The sequence below is a fragment of the Dermacentor andersoni genome, chromosome 5, assembly GCF_023375885.2.
Source record: "Dermacentor andersoni chromosome 5, qqDerAnde1_hic_scaffold, whole genome shotgun sequence".
NCBI lineage: Eukaryota > Metazoa > Arthropoda > Arachnida > Ixodida > Ixodidae > Dermacentor > Dermacentor andersoni.
This window is the reverse complement of record NC_092818.1, coordinates 13,167,526-13,186,499: the sequence shown is the minus strand read 5'-3', so window position 1 is coordinate 13,186,499 and position 18,974 is coordinate 13,167,526. Positions and strand designations below refer to the sequence as shown.

Genomic DNA, 18,974 nt, shown 5'->3' with positions numbered 1-18,974 from the left:
AGCAGTTGTAGCGGTGCTTTTCAACAGTTTCGCTGGACGTCCACTTTCGCAGGACCGGCATGTCGAAGTCAATGTTTTTACGATGGAATCTGCAATTATGAATTTGGAAGGCTGCGAACCCTTGTAATGGGGGCTGCGGTCTCGTCAAGCTGCCGTATAGCTGCGTTCATCCGCCGCTCTTGTCTGTTTATTGCAATGAACGAAAATAACTTGATTGATTGATTGAATGAATGATTGATTTCGCGAGGCTCTTTCAGGAAAGGCACAACGCCACTGCGTATCATGCAGTACACTGACTTTCATATTCGAAGTAATTTTGTCTTCCACAGTCTCAAAAATAAAACAGTCGTCTCATGCAAGACCAACTTTAGCAAAAATGCAATTACTCTTTTACAACTCCTTTATAGCGGTGCTGTAGAGGGCCATATTGTATTTGTAGCAATACTCTATCGAACGCACAAATCCTCCCGTAATTGACAGTGAGAACCCTGCCATAGCCTCTGGGAGTAAATTTGCGTTATGGCCGTGATGCCATAAACGGATACTGTGGCAAAAGAAAGCGCATTGAAGTGCCACTGTTTGAACACCACTTTGCTCTGTCTAGTTGACCAGCTGCTTGCGCTCCACAGAAAAGCACTGGCACATACCTTTACCTAAGAAATCCTTGGCTACCGTAGGAGCAATACATCGTTCGAACGAAGCACAATCGTCGTCAGTATTGTGTGTCCGCTGCTTGTGGCTGCACATAAGCTCAGACACACGTAGAGCGAGTCACGTTCCTTGCACAGTATGTTCATTTGACAAATAAAGTGAAAGGACTGTCAATGTGAAACGTTTTGATATTTGGCAGAGGCGCTCAGCGAAGAGAAAGAAAAAAGTCGCAGTTTCGCCCGAAAGGCGACGCATCGATTGCGATAGAAAATTAGTAGGCAGCTATACGAAGTAAGGATATCAGTTTTATTGACCGTATAAACTTGGAAAGATTCGCTTACTAAGTGAATTAACAAGCGTGGTGTCAGCCCGCACAAGCTAACATGAACATATCCCGCTCGATGAGCACGCACACTCGCTATCAAAACGCTGGTGTGAGCAAGCGCGACAGCAGCAGCGTGCGAAGTGTCCTTCGTGCTGTTTATCGCTCCAGCGCAAGCGTGGCGAGAACACCGCGGCCACAAAGGTGTGAGCCACGTGCTGATCCCTTTCAAAATACGGCGCGCACAACCGCGCGCGGCCGTGCAAAGTGCGCCCGTATTGGCAGAGTCGAAACCACCACCCTCCCTCCTTACCGCGCTGCCTCCCGCTTTCCTTGCTGTCGCGCGCGAGTTTGAACCACGATCGTCATTTCCCCTTGCACCCAGTCGCGAAATATGCAGTTGCAGCTGGAACCCGCCGTGGTTGCTCAGTGGCTATGGTGTTGGGCTGCTGAGCACGAGGCCGCGGGATCGAATCCCGGCCACGGCGGCCGCATTCCGATGGGGGCGAAAGGCGAAAACACCCGTGTGCTTAGATTTAGGTGCACGTTAAGGAACCCCAGGCAGTCGAAATTTCCGGATTCCTCCACTACGGCGTGCCTCATAATCAGAAAGTGGTTTTTGGCACGTAAAACCCCATAATTAAAGATTAGTTGCAGCTGGAGCCCAACGCCACCCCCCCCTTCCCTCCCCTAACGGCCTTTCGCGGGACGGAAGACGTTTGCTCTCCGCTTTCCTCCTTCGCGCGCGCCAGACTTACCGCGATCGTCGGCATCTCTCGCGTACTTCCACTCACACACATAGTATAGGAAGCACAGTGACGCTGTCATCGCCCTTGGACTTTAAACGGAACAGGCGACGGCAGAAATGCAACTGGAGTGCCCATATAATTGCTATCCCAATAAAATTCGTAGAGCGCGAACGGCATGAAGGCACCCCTGCATACGTGAGAGCTCGGCAAAGCATTGTGTAATCACATGATCGCTTGTACCCGAAGAGAAGTATTCCGTCTTTCCGTACCCGTGGACTGAACGGCTTTGTAATACGGCAGCCTAGTTGCTGGTTGCGTGAAATTGTGTAGGCTGAGTGCGTGCGCTGTTTGCGGCTTTTGTGACTTCGAATGTCTCTTCGGATGGTCCGGGGCATTGCCAGACAGCACCCCCCCCCACACACACACACAAACACACGCCGTCTGTGCCCCTGATACTTTGCATTTCGTGTAATGCTACGTTGCTTTGCACTTGCCAAACAACATTTTACATATGTGGGCTGCACGTTATTTCTGACGGCAAGAATGATGAACGCGGCCATAATGCATGCGGCGGCATATAAATTTTGTATGTGCAGGTAGCCTTCATTTCGCTGCGGTAAGAGCTGCTGCTAACTTATTCTTCTGCGTCACCCTATTTACTCGCTGGGTAATACAATAATCAATCCGATGAGCAAAACGTGAACAAGGTGAATGCAGGAGCCAACGTTTCGACAAGTGGACTTGTCTTCTTCAAGGCCTTGAAGAAGACAAGTCCACTTGTCGAAACGTTGGCTCCTGCATTCACCTTGTTCACGTTTTGCTCATCGCCTTGAATTGCCATCTCCCGGATTCCCCGTCTTTTCTCTGAATAATCAATCCGGTACTTTACGAAAATAGGAGGCTAATATATATATATATATATATATATATATATATATATATATATATATATATATATATATATATATATATATACCATCGAATTGCAACTGAAAAGAGCGAGGACGCCGCTACTGAGAAAATTCTCCCACGCACGTGTACTTGATCCTGTGATGCATGGCGTCCCATAAAGTGGACATTTCAGAACAGGTATACCGCAAAAAGAACTTGGCTTCACTCATTCATAATATGTACAGGTTTTGCCTCCAAGGGTTCCTTCTTCCTCGTGTGTTCACTTATAGACACTAAACCATGATGTCGCGAGAGTTATAAGTAAAAGAAAGGGGACGCGCGTGACTTGCCCGCTGGAATATTAGGACGGTATCTTTGAAGCCAAGGGGAAATACGGTGTTCGGTAGCATCTTCCAGGGCAGCTGAAGAAAACTGTTGTTCACTGAAGTTGACACTACGGACAAGAGCTTCTCATAAGCAATAAGCTTCCTAAAAAAATGAAAGAATTTCACCCACTGTCGTGGACAGCTGCAAGAATGGGTTAACTCTGCCAACGGAAAAAAAAAGGAAAAAGGAAACAAAAAGCATGCCCTATGTAACTCGCGTGAAAGTGCTTTGGCGAAACGTTGCGCCGTTCTGTAAGGCGAGAGAAAACCGTAGAAAGCTTGCTTATACTTTTCTCGAGTGCCCCTTTCTTTTCGCAGAGAGCGAGGGAGGTCAGTCTGCTCGCGCAGAAACGCTGCCGAAAGGAATTGAGCCAACTTACCGGAGCCCAGAATCAGGCCGAACAGAAGAAAGAGTCCGGCGTACCCGCTGCGCCTTCTCTCGGCCTGTAGTCGCTGACATCCCCCGGGTGACGTCACCGCACGCCTCGTCTGCCCAGCACTGCGAGAACAAGCAGTAACAACACCAATGAACGCGGTCAAACCGTCAGCGGTGTCGCTCGAAGCAGGGAGTGTGCACCGCGAGCACCTCTCAACATGTGCGACTCACTGTTTACTTGCACAGGTTATATTGAGACCTACTCAGCTGAATATGTGGCAGGCGGAGACACGAAGTTAGCAAATCGCAAAAGAGACAATACAGGTAAACCTGACAACGTTACGACTTTCAACCGCAACGAACTTTTGTCGCATCATGTATACGCTCCGCACGTTTGGTGACGTCACGAGAAGTAGCAACATCTGTGCCCGTTTTCTTGAGCTGGGAAATTTCAGATATAGTGGGAAAAATCAGGGGTCCGACGTAAAAACGGAAATATATTGTGCTAATGTAAAACGAGCGAAAAGGTTTGGTGTTGTCTAAAGCATTATTTTGTCCTTATTTTGTGCGTGTGGTGCGTAGTACCAATAGTGGCTGGCAACAGTAATTGATTCTGCGAGTAGCTCCCTGAAAGCAAGCGAATGCCCTTTACTAAAACCATCACACACACACCGCTTTTATAGTCTTTACATTCCGATTGTGATAGTTCACACGTGCCGCTCTGCGATAAAAATCTTTCACGCCAGCTTGGGTCACTGGCTATGTGGAATGTGGCACCCTTCAATGAAAAAAAAATCCTTCAAAATTCATTCGCAGCTGGGTGGAGTCGAACCTACGGCACATATCTTCAGGCAATCTTGTATTAAAAGTCCGGCAGCATGTTACACTTCTGTAACACATGAAGGCGAAAGCTTGCTGCACACTTAGTATGTACCGTATCCCATCGTCGCGTTGCTGCTTTCGGATTTCGGCTTCTTCGGCTCGTTTTCGACGCTTAAGCAGCGGCTTCCCGCGCTCGTATAGCGGTGTCAGACTCACACTAACGACATTTTTTTTTATAATTAACGTTGCATCCGCCCAGTAGGGGATTGAAACCTACGCTGTTCTGTCTGCTGCATGGGTGTTGTCAATGAATGTCTGCGCTGTTCGTTTCACTTTGCTGAGCGCTTGTACCCTCACCCTTAAGTGGGTATGAGCTATTGCTTATGGGGGCATGCTTTTTTGTACCACTCGACTAGAAGCCGTGTTTCTGTACGTTGAATGCGTGATTCCAATCAGTTTAGAACGACAGAGCTGAGCCAGCTGGTAAGGATTCATAATGCAAAAAAAGGTAACGCGTGCAGACACGGACACAAGAGAAGTGGATAACACGAATGCCGACTATCGACTGAAGGAAGCAGTAAGGCAAAAAAAAAAAAAAAGACATAAAACTCATCTGCGCATGCTCTGGAATGGTAACACCACGTGTCAATCGGGTACATGTGCCGGTCTACGTGAGAGATAACTCTTAAGGCAATTGATCTATTCCTAATGTTAGGCAATCGAAGGCTGACTCACGCACGCACTTCCACCATTATTGATATGCCATGCTCTGACCATAAGACGTGTATCTTCATTCCTATCCTGTAGAATAACGCGCATTCATCTAACTCAGCCGTGCAGTTAGAATCTTGGCAGTCTTGGCAATGTAAAGAAAGATCAGAAGGCGATCCACCGGTTAAAGACCATTTATGTTCCATTAGCCTCTGATTGTTGCCTTACGTAAAATGGCCACAGCTAAAGGGAATTTCATAAACCACACCAATACGACAGTCAGGAAAATTATTGTTCTTGATATGCTTCACTGGACAAATATCTTGCGCGCTAGAACGATGTCGTGGTTTACTCGAAATCATGTCGTCCCATAGGAGGTTCAAATGATGGGCGGCTTCCTTAAACCATCAACTGGGCATGCCAGGAGGATTGGTGCTACTTTTTCTGCTGAATCGTGACGCCAAGTCAGGTTTATCCAGGAGTGTTCAAAGGTCTATTGCGTGGCCCTGGGAGACGGTCGCCATTGGAACCGCCTTTACGCCGATTTTAACAGGCCAGCTGAGCAGCACGCGGACTTCTTGTGGAGGATTAAACTTCCAGAATTTCAACAAAGTAAGAGGAAACGCTCTTTTAATAATTCGCCGTCAGATAGCGCGCTGGTTCTCGGATACGTCATCGTAAGTGACACCCATTGCAAAACGTTTGCTTTAGGTCCTCAGCTCTGTTGTAAGCCTAACGTAAAACCCATTGACGTTTTAGGCAAACCACGCTGCATAACCAGGTCTGTCCCGGAAGAACAACGCTCGCGCTGTATTTCAGAGTACATTGCAAGGATTAACAATCGAATGTTAAAACGTATGACCCTGACCGACCGTTGGTTAATTACTTTGTGGAGCATTAACTTAGACCAGAGAAACAAGAAATTAAATAGATTTCATACTCCTCGCCGATCCCAGCATAGTGTAGGACATAGAAGCGTTAGGTAGACGAGAGGGTAGTCGCCATAGGTTAGTGTTGTCTAGGATTTCTCACAAATTGAAGAAAGAAAGAGTAAAATTAATCAAGAAGAAACAAGCCAACCTTGAATCACTACGGGCAAAAGCCGACGAATTTAGACTGGTGCTCACAAACAAATAAGCACCTTTAGAACAGGCAGATGAAGGCAGACGAACATAACATAGAGGTAATGAATGAAACGGTAACTAGGCTGATTTCAGAAGGAGCAATTGAAGTAGGAGGTAAGGCACCAAGGCAACGAGTAGGTAAGATTTAAAGACATGTTAGTGCACGCAAAAGTCAGCCAACATCATCATTCCCTCGTAATAAAAGCACGTTGTCGCCCCAGATGCAAAACCTGCAGGCACCTTCGAAGTGACTATAAAGATAAAGGCAGCGCAAATAATTCTACCCACGAGGTCAAAACTTGCTTTACTTGTACAAGTTATATGCTTATAGTTAATTATACAAGTTATATGTGATTTATATGCTTGCATGGTCCTTCTGTAAAAAACAATATATCGATGAAACGGGACAATGAATGAACGTCAAATTAAACAGCCATCACGCACGCACAGCTAAAAAGATTGTCAAAGCCGTCGCCGAGCATTACAACCAACCAGGCCATAACTTTGATGAAATGAATGTCTGCATCATAGTCAAATTTCCATTCTGTAATATCAGACAAGTAACCAGTAATATCAGACCAGTAATGTCAGACAAGGAAGGTTATTTTTTAATTTTGCCAGATGACATGTTTTCGGAAAAAGCGATATCAGCTATAGAAAATAGCTTTCAGCCAGTAAAACTCAAGCCTTCGGCAGTCAAGCAACGTGCGGTTGACCGCCTGTCAAGACATAATCTAGATAGCATTGCCTCTAATGTGAACAAAGCAAAATTGCTTACCTTTTAACTGTTTTTCTCGGCGAAGACCCATAAGCTATAGATTTCTTTTCGTGCTATAGTGTTTAGGAAATGGATATGTCAGATCTGTGTGGCGAGTTACCTGCAGAACTGCTTAGCTTCGCTAGTTTTTTCAAACCCCTTTCGTTTGGGTAACTCTCAGGCACTAGTTCAGTTTTTGACAGAGGGAAATCCCGGTGATTGTAAAGCTTTTAGTATGGATATCGAAGACCTGCATCACTCCTTGCCGCATGACGGGTTAAATTGCGTAAATGAGTGCATTAAAGAATCCGTACAAGAGGCGGCTTTTATAGACAGATGCGGTATTTTCGCGGGTGCTTTTCTTGAAATTCTTGCAATGTATTTTATGTCGGCGCTGGTTGGCTGGAGAGATAGCGTGTTTATGCAAAAATCAGGAATTTGTATTGATTCAAAGGTTGCCCTTATTCTTAATGGCACTTACCTGAGCAAGATTGACCGCTGCTGAAAGAAGGCCTTAGGCGATTCTGTTATAAAGGTTTTTGGTTAGGCTGATGATTACCTTATTTTCTGCAATAGGAACGAATTTGATTCCGCTGCTACCTCAGTAAGTGAGCAATTTAAGCTTAATGGAGGAGGATTAAAGTTTTCCAAAGAATTTTCTCAGACGCGCGTAATACAGTTTCCAGACATTTCCTTGGTCTTCGAACAAAATCACGTGTGTTGGCAATACTCACCTAGATGTTTGACGCCATTGTTAAACTTCCAATCAACGCATTCAAATGTAGTAAAAAACGGAATTGCCATGTCGTGCCTTAAGTATTCTCTCACCAAGTCGTGCATGCACAAAATGAGCGCCAGTTTTAATGCACAGGTCCGGGACCTATTAGAAGCAGGTTATCTTATCGTGCCAGTGGTCACTGTGGCTGAACGCCTAAAGAATGCGATTTCGAGGAGAAGGGACCTGATTACAGGAAGCAGTAATAGCAAGAATAAAGTAGTGGCTATTTCCTACATTCATTTAGTATCGCACAGGCTCAAGAAAGTTGCTAGTAGATATGGTGTTAATGTTCTTACTGCTCCTAATAAGCTAGGTAAAATATGCGCTGCCGTGCCGAGCAGAAAGGAGCAGGTGAATGGCAATAAAAGAACAGATATTTGTCCAGTGAATCACATCAAGAACAAAAATTTTACTTACTGTCGTATGGATATGGTATATAAATAGCTGTGGCCATTCCTACGTAGAGCAAACGGGGCGGTGTATCAATCAGAGGCTAATGGAACATAAAAGGTCGTTAACCGGTGGATCGCCTACTAATCTTTCCTTACATTGCCAAGAGCGCCAAGATTGTAACGTCCCGCCTAAGTTAGATAAATGCGCGATGTTGTACAGGCCTAGGAATGAAGATGCGCGTCTTATGGTCGAGGCATGGCATATAAATAATGGTGGAAACGCGTGCGTGAGTCAGCCTTCGATTACCTTACATAAGGAGATCGATTGCCTTAACAGTTGTCTCTAACGTAGACCGGCACGTGCACCCCATTGACACCCGGTGCTACTATTCCAGAGCATGCGCAGATGAGTTTTGTATCTTCTTTCTTTTTTTTTCGCATCAGTGCTTCCTTTAGTGGTTAGTCGGCGTTCGTGTTGTCCACTTCTCTTCACTTGTGTCCTTGTCTGCACGCGTTACCCTCCTTGCATTGTGATTCCAACGAGTGTATGCACTGTACGATTCACTGTGCTGAGGGCTTGTAGCCTCTGCATTACGAGAGGGAAGAGCCATTGTATTCTTTGGTTGCTTAGGAGGTATGAGCCACTGCTGATAATGATCGTTTTTGTAGCATTGAATCTGACCACGCGGTTTTTTTTTTCAATGCTATTGGGGGTATGATCCACTTAAGGCTGTCACCTTAACATATATTCAGATATGCGTCATGTCCTTCAGAATTAAGCGTAGAAAACTTTTACTGTAAAAATCTGCAGCAATTGTCGCCAAAACCGCGGCAGCAGGACCAAATGATATCCCAGCACTGCTAATCAAATAGCTGGGTACAAAGTGCAAGACAGAACAGGCTGGTGCCGTATAATAAGCGAATAAACAATGAAAAGCGTGATTGGACGGCGGCATCCAAGAGGAACATTATTTGTGAAAACCACAAAATGGGGGTTCAGACAAAACAGACGCTTAGGGGATAACATTTTTGTGTGATTCAACGCGTTGAAAAATCCCACTCCCTCACCAGAAGAGGAATTGGCCTCCCTGGTGCAGTATTCAGCCACTACATCCATCATGAGTCCTGCAATTAACCCAAGGCCCTCAGTCCCCAGCGAAGCACCTGATCAAGGCGGTGGTCAGACCTGCAACGCGGCGGATGGTGCTAATTATCTCTGCATCCAGACAGGCCGCCACTTGAAACTGAACCTGGCAACGTTTAACAAGCTAGCCCTCTCTCGCTTGAGGCTAACTTAGTAGAGCTCTCCAAGAAATTATCAGTCATTGTGTGGAATATTATTGGCTTTGGTGAGGCTAGAAGAACTGAAGAGGCTTATACAATGCTGACTAACGGCCACGTCCTCTGCTGCAGAGGTCTCCCAGATAAGAGAGAAAAATCACTGCCCAAGCACTCCGCACATAGGGTTATTGCGCGAAGTGGAAATTTGCGGCTTCGGTGTTTATCACTGGGTTTATCTCGACTGTTCATTAAGCCTCGGCACACAGTTGCCGCTTGCGCTCAGCTGCATGAGCCTGTTCTTGTGCCCAGGCTGCAGCATTTGCATGGCGTAGACGACCTCGTTCCTCGTTTTGCTCGCGGCGTTGCTGATCGAAAGCTTCTTGATCCTCAGGAGTACGTGTGACGTGTGGCCCGTCCTTTTCGGAGCAAGAGAGAAACTGCTGCACGCGCGCTGCGCTGCGACGGAGAGCAACGACGCCACTACTGGCGCAGCCAATTGCGCGCTCTTTTTCTCTTTCTTTTTCGCGCATGCACATGGGGTTGCGCCGCAGTAGTTTTTGATGTACAGGCGACAGACGCACGGAGAGACGAATAGGCTAGCCATATACAGCTTCGCTGCAAAATGGGTAGGATTTCTAATCCACGGGACGTAGCGGGCAACATTGATAAATTATACATCTTTAATGAAAGGGCAGCAGTCATCGTGAAAAACCTCAATAAGAGGTATAGAATAAACGTAGTACAAGCCTATGATCCAGCCTCCAGCTATGATGACGAAGAAATGGAACAGATTTATGAGGATGTTGAAATACCAATGAGAAAGGTGCAAACTCAGTATACTGTACTCATAGGCGACTTCAACGCAAAACTGGGGCAAGAGCAGGCTCGGAAGGAAGCAATTGACAACTACAGCATCGATTCTGGGAACACTAGAGGAGATATGTTGGTATAATTCACGAAAAAGAATAGGCTCCGAATGCGGAAGCGCAGTAATAGCTAATGGACCTGCAAAAGATCAAAAGGAGAAACAAGAAATTAAATAGATTTCATACTCCTAGCTGATCACAGCATAGTGTAGGACACAGAAGTGTTAGGTAGAGGAGAGGGTAGTCGCCATAGGTTAGTGTTGTCTAGGATTTCTCACAAATTGAAGGAAGAAAGAGTAAAATTAGTCAAGAAGAAACAAGCCAACCTTGAAGCTGTAAAGGTAAAAGCCGAGGAATTTAGATTGGTGCTCACAAACAAATAAGCACCTTTAGAACAGGCAGATGAAGGCATATGAACATAACATAGATGTAATGAATGAAACCGTAACTAGGCTGATTTCAGAAGGAGCAATCAAAGTAGGAGGTAAGGCACCAAGGCAACGAGTAGGTAAGCTTTAAAGACATGTTATTTCACGCAGAAGTCAGCCAACATCATCATTCCCTCGTAATAAAAGCACGTTGTCGCCCCAGGTGCAAAACCTGCAGGCACCTTCGAAGTGACATTAAATAAAAGTAGCGCAAATAATTGTACACACAAAGTCAAAACTAGCTTTACTTGTACAATTTCGGATGTGATTTATATGCTTGCATGTTCGTTCTGTAAAAAACAATATATCGACGAAACAGGACAGTGAATGAACGTCAGATCAAACAGCCATCCCGCAAATACAGTCAAAAAGCTTGTCAGAGCCGTCGCCGAGCATTACAACCAACCAGGCCGTAACTTTGATGAAATGAAAGCCTGCATCATAGTCAAATTTCCATTCTGAACGATAAAGAAAATTCATAGAATCATTCCTTATCCACAAGTTCAAGACATTGCAACCAATAGGTACAAACGTTTCAAATTGAGCTTTAGAATCTATTCCGTATGCTAAATTTCAAGCTATAGGCAACAACACCTAGTTTGGTTATATAGCGTTTTTTTTCATTTCTTAGCTTTTTTTCTCTTTTATTGATTTCTTTATTCTATTTCAGTAATTCTTTGTTCTTTTTTTTAACGAGTACTGTTTTCTGCCGCTCCTTCTGTTATCTCTTTCAGAGATACAATAGCCCAGGACCACCAGCGAAGCAGGTAAAAAAGGGGTGCTGTGCACGCCGTTCACACGCCGGCTGGCACACGACCGTGTCATCGGCCTTGTGCACAGCACTCGTTTATTCTCAGTTCTACACCCTCGCCGCTAACACACCTTCGCTCGTTGCCGCATCCACCCGCCTAAACCCGTCTCCCTTTTAGAAGAACCCTACCTATACATACTGTGCCAAGGAAAGCATATGTCGCCTTGAATAAGACAAGTCTACTTGTGGACATGTTGGTTCCTGCTTTCTTCCCATTTTACTCACGCTCTCCCAAATAACAAACGACCTAATAAAGAAACGACAAAGCATAAAAGTGTCTAACTCATGAGATCAGATAAACATTGCTGAACTGTCAAAACTGATCAACAAGAAGAAAGTAAGGAATGTTCGAAATTATAACGTGGGAAAGACGCAGGAAGCAGCGAGAAATGTCCATAGCATAATACGTCATAATGTCATAATGTCATAAGCAATTTTGATGCTATAGTAAATGTAGCGGAAGTATTCTATACTGACCTGTACAGTACCCAGAAAAGCTACGCTACCTTCATTCAAAATAGTGATGAACAGGGTACACAGATTCCTTCTGTAACTAGCGATGACGTTCGAAGGGCCTGGCGAGACGTGACCCGATGAGAAGCGGCAGGAGAAGAGGGAATAACCGTCGAGTTAATTAAAGGTGGAGGAGCCAGTATGATTGAAACGTTCGCGGCCCTTTGTATCAATGCCTCACGACTTCACGTATACGCGAGAGCCCTAGGAATGCCAACATTATACTAATCCATAAGAAGGAAAACTATAGAATTGAAGAATTATGGGCCTGTTAGCTTACTTTCAGTATTGTATAAAATATTCACCAAGACAATTTCCAATAGAATCAAGGCAACACCAACACTCCAAGAAAGCAAGAGAATAGGATGGCTTCTGGAAGGGATATTCTACAATGGACATTTCATCAATGAGGTAATGTAGAAACCTGCAGAGTGTAATCAACCTCCCTACATCGCCTTTATAGAATAGGAAAAGGCATTTTTTTCAGTACAGATACCAGCAGCCATAGAGGCATTGCATAATCAAGGAGTACACGAGGCATGTGCCGGAATAAATGTACGAAGATTCCACCGCTGCCTTGGTTCTCCACAAGAAACATAGAAAGTTATCTATCAAGAAAGAGGTCGGGCATGGAGACAATATCTCTCCAATGCTATTCACGTCATGCTTAGAAGTCTTCAAACTATTAGACTGGCAAGGCTCAGGAGTGAAGGTCAACAACGAATACCTCAGCAACCTTTGGTTTCCAGGTAACGTTGTCCGGTTCAGCAGCACTGGGCACGAATTACAACAAATGGTTTATGACCTTAACCGAGAAAGTGCAAGAGTGGTGTTGAAGATTAATATGCACAAGAGAAAGATATTGTTCAATAGCCTGGCAGAGGAACAAGACTTCAGCATCGCCGCTCCCCTCGTATAGAGTCTGTACAGGAGCACGTTTATCTAGGTCGATTAGTCACACGGAACCCTGGTCATGAGGAGAAAATTTACAGAAGAATAAAAATGAGTTGGAGTGCATACGGCAGGCCTTGGAAAATCCTGAATGGGAGCGTAACACTGTCGTTGAAAAGAGAAATGTACAATCATTGCATTTTACTGGCGCCAACACATGGGGCACAAATTCAGAGTTTAACAAAAGAGCTCGTCAACAAGGACCTCGCAAAGAGCAATCGAACGAAAAATGTTTAGAACTGAGGTTGAAAAGCTAGAGTAAAACAAGGACACGACTAAACAAATACCACTGACAAGCGCTGTATTTGTTTCCTCGTGTCCTTGTTTTCTTCGCGCTGTTCAACCTCAGTTCTAAACATGAACCAACTAGCCTCCATGAAGGTCATAGCAAATAGGGCTAGCCGATATTCTAGTTGGCATTAAAAGGGAAAATGAAGCTCTGAAGGTCATGCTGTGCGTAAGGTAGATAACCGATGAACAATTCGAGTTACAGCATGGATGCCAAGGAAAGGGAAGTGCAGTCGACGACGGCAGAAAACTTGCTGGGTTGATGGAATTGGGAAATTGGCAGGCGCAGCTTGGTATCCACTAGCACAAGGCAGCTGTTACAAACGCTTTATTATGGGGTGTTACGTGACAAAACCACCATATAATTATGAGGCACGCCATCAAAGAGTCAAAGAGTTTATTCAGACAACGTATGGTACAGTTGCCTAGGGCGCAGACCAAAAGGCAAGTGGATGCCCGACAAAGAGTCTGCGCCCTTCTTGCTCCCATTGGAGAGCACAAGGCGTTCAGCGCATAAGATAAACACTAAACGAAATGGAAATACAGAGTGGTTGGTAAGTTTGAAACGGGAGTTATTTCATACTGGACATTTATACACAATTGGGAAAAATGCTGTAAGAAACAACAGAAAAAACAGAAAAGGAGTGGCCATGCCTGCAGTGACAATAGATACATAGTGATGTTAATTTTGGAAGCTTTGAATGATTAACTTTCCTGAATAATGTTTACATCAGGATGGTGATCGTTTAAAAAACTGCAAATTCTGTAGCTAAGTTTCTGGGTGCCGTAGCTCGTACGTATTCTTTCCCTTTTGTAACATATGTGCCGCGTGTTGTAGGTGTGTGTTTTCATTAGATACTGATGAAAAAAAGCCGTAGGATCGGAATGAATTTGTAGGTAACTAGCTAACGCTGTCTTTTTGTTTATAACATTCCACAGTGTAAGCAGTTGATGTTTTCTAAACAATGGGGTAGTGTGGCTATGGTATGGTGCATTATCTATTAGGCACAAAAATTTCTTTTGTAACAAATATATGTTTGTATGCTTGTTTTAGGTGCTGTGCCCCAGACAAGAAGACAATAGGGAAAACGCGAATGTACGAGTTTGTAGTATAGTTGTTTCTTTAGACAGATAGGCAAAAGGTTCTTTATTTTATACATGATATTAATGGACCCAGATATACCAGTGCAAACGTTTTCAATGTGAGGTGACCAGTCAAGGTGCTCGTGAAATATGACACCAAGAAATTTATGTGTTGCTGCACGTTCGATAGATTCATCGCGAAACTGGATAAGTATTTCTTGTTTTATACACTTGTTACAAGCGCGGAATATAATGTGCTTAGTTTTTTTTATTTTTAGTGTTTAACTCTAGTTCACTACCATGGAGCCACGTGGACAAATTTTCCAGCCATACATTGGTTTCTGCTTGGAGGACTTCTAGGTCTTGTCCGCAGAAGAATACATTGGTATCATCAGCGTACAGTATTATTTCTGCTGTAGAGGACACGTTAATTATATCATTTATACAAAGCAGAAATAACAGCGGCCCAAGGATTGATTGATCCTTGTGGAACTCCATAATGTATCTGACCTAAGCTGGATTTTGCATTCGTAATATTCATGTACTGGTGACGAGTTAAGAGGTAATTCTTTATTATAGTGAGAGCCGTCCCTCTAATGCCATATTTATGTAACTTGTACAATAAAATAGGGTGCTTAATGGAGTCGATTGCCTTTTTAAAGTCTAGAAAAACACCTATTGTATATATTTTCTGCTCAAAGTTATCTATTGTCCTTAATTTTTATTAGCGCCATTTCAGTAGATTTATCTTTCTGGAATCCGTATTGCTGCTCGGGAATGATAGCGTTTCACTTGCAGAAGTTTAGTAGCCTGATGTTTATAACCTCAACTATTTTCGAGAGGATGGGTAGGACTGAAATTGGCCTATAATTATTTATGTCATTTCTACCACCTACCTTGTGCATGACAGAGATTTTCGCAATTTTTCATTTATCTGGAAATATTCCGGTACTCAAAATCAGGTTGCATATATGCGTAAGTGGCTGGCTAATCATGTGACTGATGGATTTTATAAGTTGAACTTTAATGTCATCAGCACCACATACACTGTTATTTTTGAGGTCTTTAATTACTGTGCAGATTTCTAATTCTGTAGTCGGAAACATGAAGATTTAGTTTTGGATGTTGGACGTGATATACGTTGTAAAATCACATTTACTTGCCTGAGATTTTCTTAAAGCCCCTGATATAAGAAAGCCCTCATTACGTTTGTCAGCAAGCGACGCCCCTCTGTAAGGCACTCCACTTATAACGAGTTCAGAGATGCAGTCTCTTTTGTTGTTGGACATTAGCTTGTTTACTGTATTCCATACTTGTTTAGAGTTGTTGTAGATATCAGTAAACTTATGTCCGTAATAACTAGTCCTGGCTTTTTTTAATATCAGAGATTAATTTATTACGAAATTGTTTGTATTGAGTCAAACAATCCATATTTTTCGTTCTGATGAAAAAGGCAAATAATGTGTCACGTTCTCTAATTCTTTTTGGAAGGTCGGCATTTATCAATGGCGTTCTGGCTTTTTTACACTTTTTGAATTCTGCGGTAGGGAAGGCTTGATTGTAGAGCTCAGTAATTGTTTTAATAAAGACGTCATATGCTTCGACGGCGTCAGATATTTGAAGAACATCTGGCCTGCTTGTTCCTGCTACTAAGTTTCTAAATATTGTGGTCTTAGCTTCAGTAATGATTCTGTATGTAATGGGTGCACATGTTTTGGAATGACTCTGTGGTGTACAGTAGGGTTTAAAGAACATAAAAATAGGTAAGTGGTCACTAATATTAGCTATTAGTACACCTGCTTGCACATCATCCTTTTTGCAACTTGTAAAACACACATCTAGTAAAGTATGGCACGTGTCTGTCTCTCTAGTTGGCATATCTATTACATTTTCACAACCAAACGAGAGAAAAATATCAAGCATCCTTTGTTGATTAGAATCAAGTAATAAAATATCGATATTGAAATCACCACAAATACCTACAGGCAACTTAAACTGCATGCACTGTTCTCACATATGTTCAAGAAATTCTAAAAAATAGCCTGTGATCCGGAAGGTGGACTATATACCACGGCAAGTATGGTACCAGCACACTTTAAGATGAGACGGTCAAAGTGTTGATTTATTATACAAAACTCTTCTATGGTGACATAGTTTAGGTAGTTCATTATATAAATAGCCACACCCCCCCTCTCTTATCACTCCGTGAAATTGATACGCATTTTTATCCTGGAAACTGTATAACATCATAATTGTTGGGGAACCAAGCTTCAGTGAAAGCTAAAATATTAAATTGATGGTCTAATTCATTTAGGAAGATTTCCACAGAATCCTGTTTGTTCCGAAGGCTTTGAGAATTGAGATGGAATAAGGAAAATTTGTTTTTTTTCTCGCAGGTGCTTTAAATGTTTGAACGAATCAGCATCATGATAAGAATATGTGAACGGGACTGTCATTTTCAAGAGTGTAAGAGCTATCAGGTACCGCCCGTTCCTCAACGTATCTTGTCCAGATCGTCTGTCGTCCTAATGAAGATAGCTCGGTTGCGGGGGCCACGACGAACAAACATTTTTCCATTCTTTTGCCAGGCAAACACATTTTTTTTCTTTCGCCGTTTTCTTCATCTTCCAGAAGAGCGTCTTGTTTTGTGCTGTCAGTTTCTCATTGAAGAATATTTTAGATTTCGTTTCCTTTAGTTGTCCTTTTTTGCAAGCCACGCGTCTCTGGTTGAACGGTATACGAAGCGTACAAGAACAGATGCAACTTTCTTAGCACTCTCCCCGACATCAATGTCATTGATAGACCGTGAGGGCAATCGATGAACAGCCTCATTGATGAATCTATTAACAGCCTAATGGGGGACTCCGGAAATTTGGACAACCTGGGGTTCTTTAACGTGTAGCTAAATCTAAGTAGTCGGGTGTTTTCACATTTCACCCCCTCCAAAATGCGGCTGCCATGCAAGAATTGGAGATCGCAGGGAAAGGCCTTCGTCCGGCACTAGAAATAAAAACAGGCTGCTATTGCAGATGATGATTTTTCTTTGTGTGTGCAGAGATTTCAGTACCTGAGAATACACCTTTATGCCAAGCAGTTCGAGATATGAAGGGAGCTTACAACAACGTAGAAACAGAATTGCTACGGAACATTGATAAGCGCGAATACATAAAGGGCGTTTTGATTGATTTGCCTATGGATGTACAGAGTAACAACCGTGTATATATTATACGACAGAGCCGGAAATGCAAACAAATATAGTGGACATTTACCCATAGCTGAACGAAGGATGTCTTCTGTCTCAATTGTTGTTCACACTTTATCTTAAAGGAGTAGTGACACCAACTTTCGAAGTCGAGTTAACGTTTCAGATCCATTAATGTGGGCACACACACATCGTCTGCAAAATATGAACGGCGAATATAGCTCGGAACGTATTGAAAATCAATTCTAAAGTACTTGCGCGCAGCCAACCGCAAGAAGCCGCACCTCGCAACGTCCACATCAATAAGGAATGTAAACACCCGAGAAAACGTTCTGTGACAAGTATGCGCTGCCGTCGGTGTGGGCCCTGCGAGTCAGTTTCTCGCCGCTCCGATCGTTGCGGTGTCTTTGTTCCTATTTTTGACGGTGGTCATTACGCTAACCTCTTTCGCCACTGATGGTGGCCCAAAAATCGGGTAAAATTTGTTTCTGACGCGAAATAACTGATGGAGTGACACCGAAAGTGTGCTTGTTATAAAACGTTGGGCGTTATAGTATAAATCGTTGTCGTGATTTCGACTCGCAAGCGGTCAGCTCAGCCGCCGCTGCAATCGTCTCTGCGAAGCGGCTCGCCTGACTAACGTATTTTCTCATCGCTACCAAGGATGACGGGAAAACTATTTGTATTGTCACTTATGAGCGACGTAAATGTGCAGACGTTGATTGTGTTGACGGATACAGATGCTTTATTACCAGCTGCAGGTGGGTCGCAAGGGCCGTCGGCCTTGTGAGCGAGGCGCATATAGCGCTTCCAGCGATCGCCAGCTCCCTTGGCTTGCTTGTTGGCTGTACTGTCGGCGTCGTTAGGCAGCATAAGTGGTCCAAGTTCCTGCGCTCCACAGGACGCTTAGAATAGACCCCGTTGAAGACCAGCCAGTTTTGCTCGTTTCATTTCGACCGGCCGAGCTTAGAGCAGTCGGACTATCTTCCGCCAAGACTTCGTAGCCCCAAGCCTGATGCTGTGGAGACTTTTACCTCGCCTTGTGTTCTGCTCTGCAAGTGCTTCCTTCCCAAAGCACCCGCAATGAATGACTCGTACTACTTGTACCATTGCGTAGGCATATTGATAGCTGTCGCTAGCCGCACTTTCCGAGTCACTGCTTTGTAGTATCTCGTCCAACGGGGTCGGCCACGTCTAATTCAGCGGCTACTGCTGAATGATGAGTACTACTCTCGCATTACTCATCCCCAAACCTGGCAAAACACCTAGCGTTGGCAACTTGAGGCCCATCTCGCTTACATCCTGTGTGGGTCAGGTAGCGGAGCACGCGGTCCTGAATCGACTCTCCAGGTTCTTGGAGAATAACGACATTTACCCAAATAGTATGATACGATTCAGAGCAGGCCTATCCACACAGGATACCATGAAACTGATTAAGCATGAAATCATAGACAACGCCTCTAGCGACACTCGGGCCGTTTTGCGACTTGATCTTGAGAAGGCCTTCGACAACGTTCTACATTCGCATATCCTAGCCTCGATATATCGGCTCAGTCTGGGTTAGAGATTTTACAACTATGTTAGATCGTTCC

The 18,974-nt window shown here is 43.9% G+C and overlaps 1 protein-coding gene across 2 annotated transcripts in view; it reads right to left on the bottom strand.

Annotated features, from left to right (window-relative positions):
* Positions 1–18,974, bottom strand: part of LOC126529843 (cell adhesion molecule Dscam1-like) — a 1,068,543-nt gene that overhangs the window by 922,407 nt on the left and 127,162 nt on the right. For both annotated transcript variants that reach the window (XM_055070116.2, XM_055070117.2), the window contains exon 3: positions 3,380–3,498. In XM_055070116.2, coding sequence (XP_054926091.1) covers positions 3,380–3,498 — 119 coding nt within the window. The remainder of the gene's footprint in view (positions 1–3,379; positions 3,499–18,974) is intronic.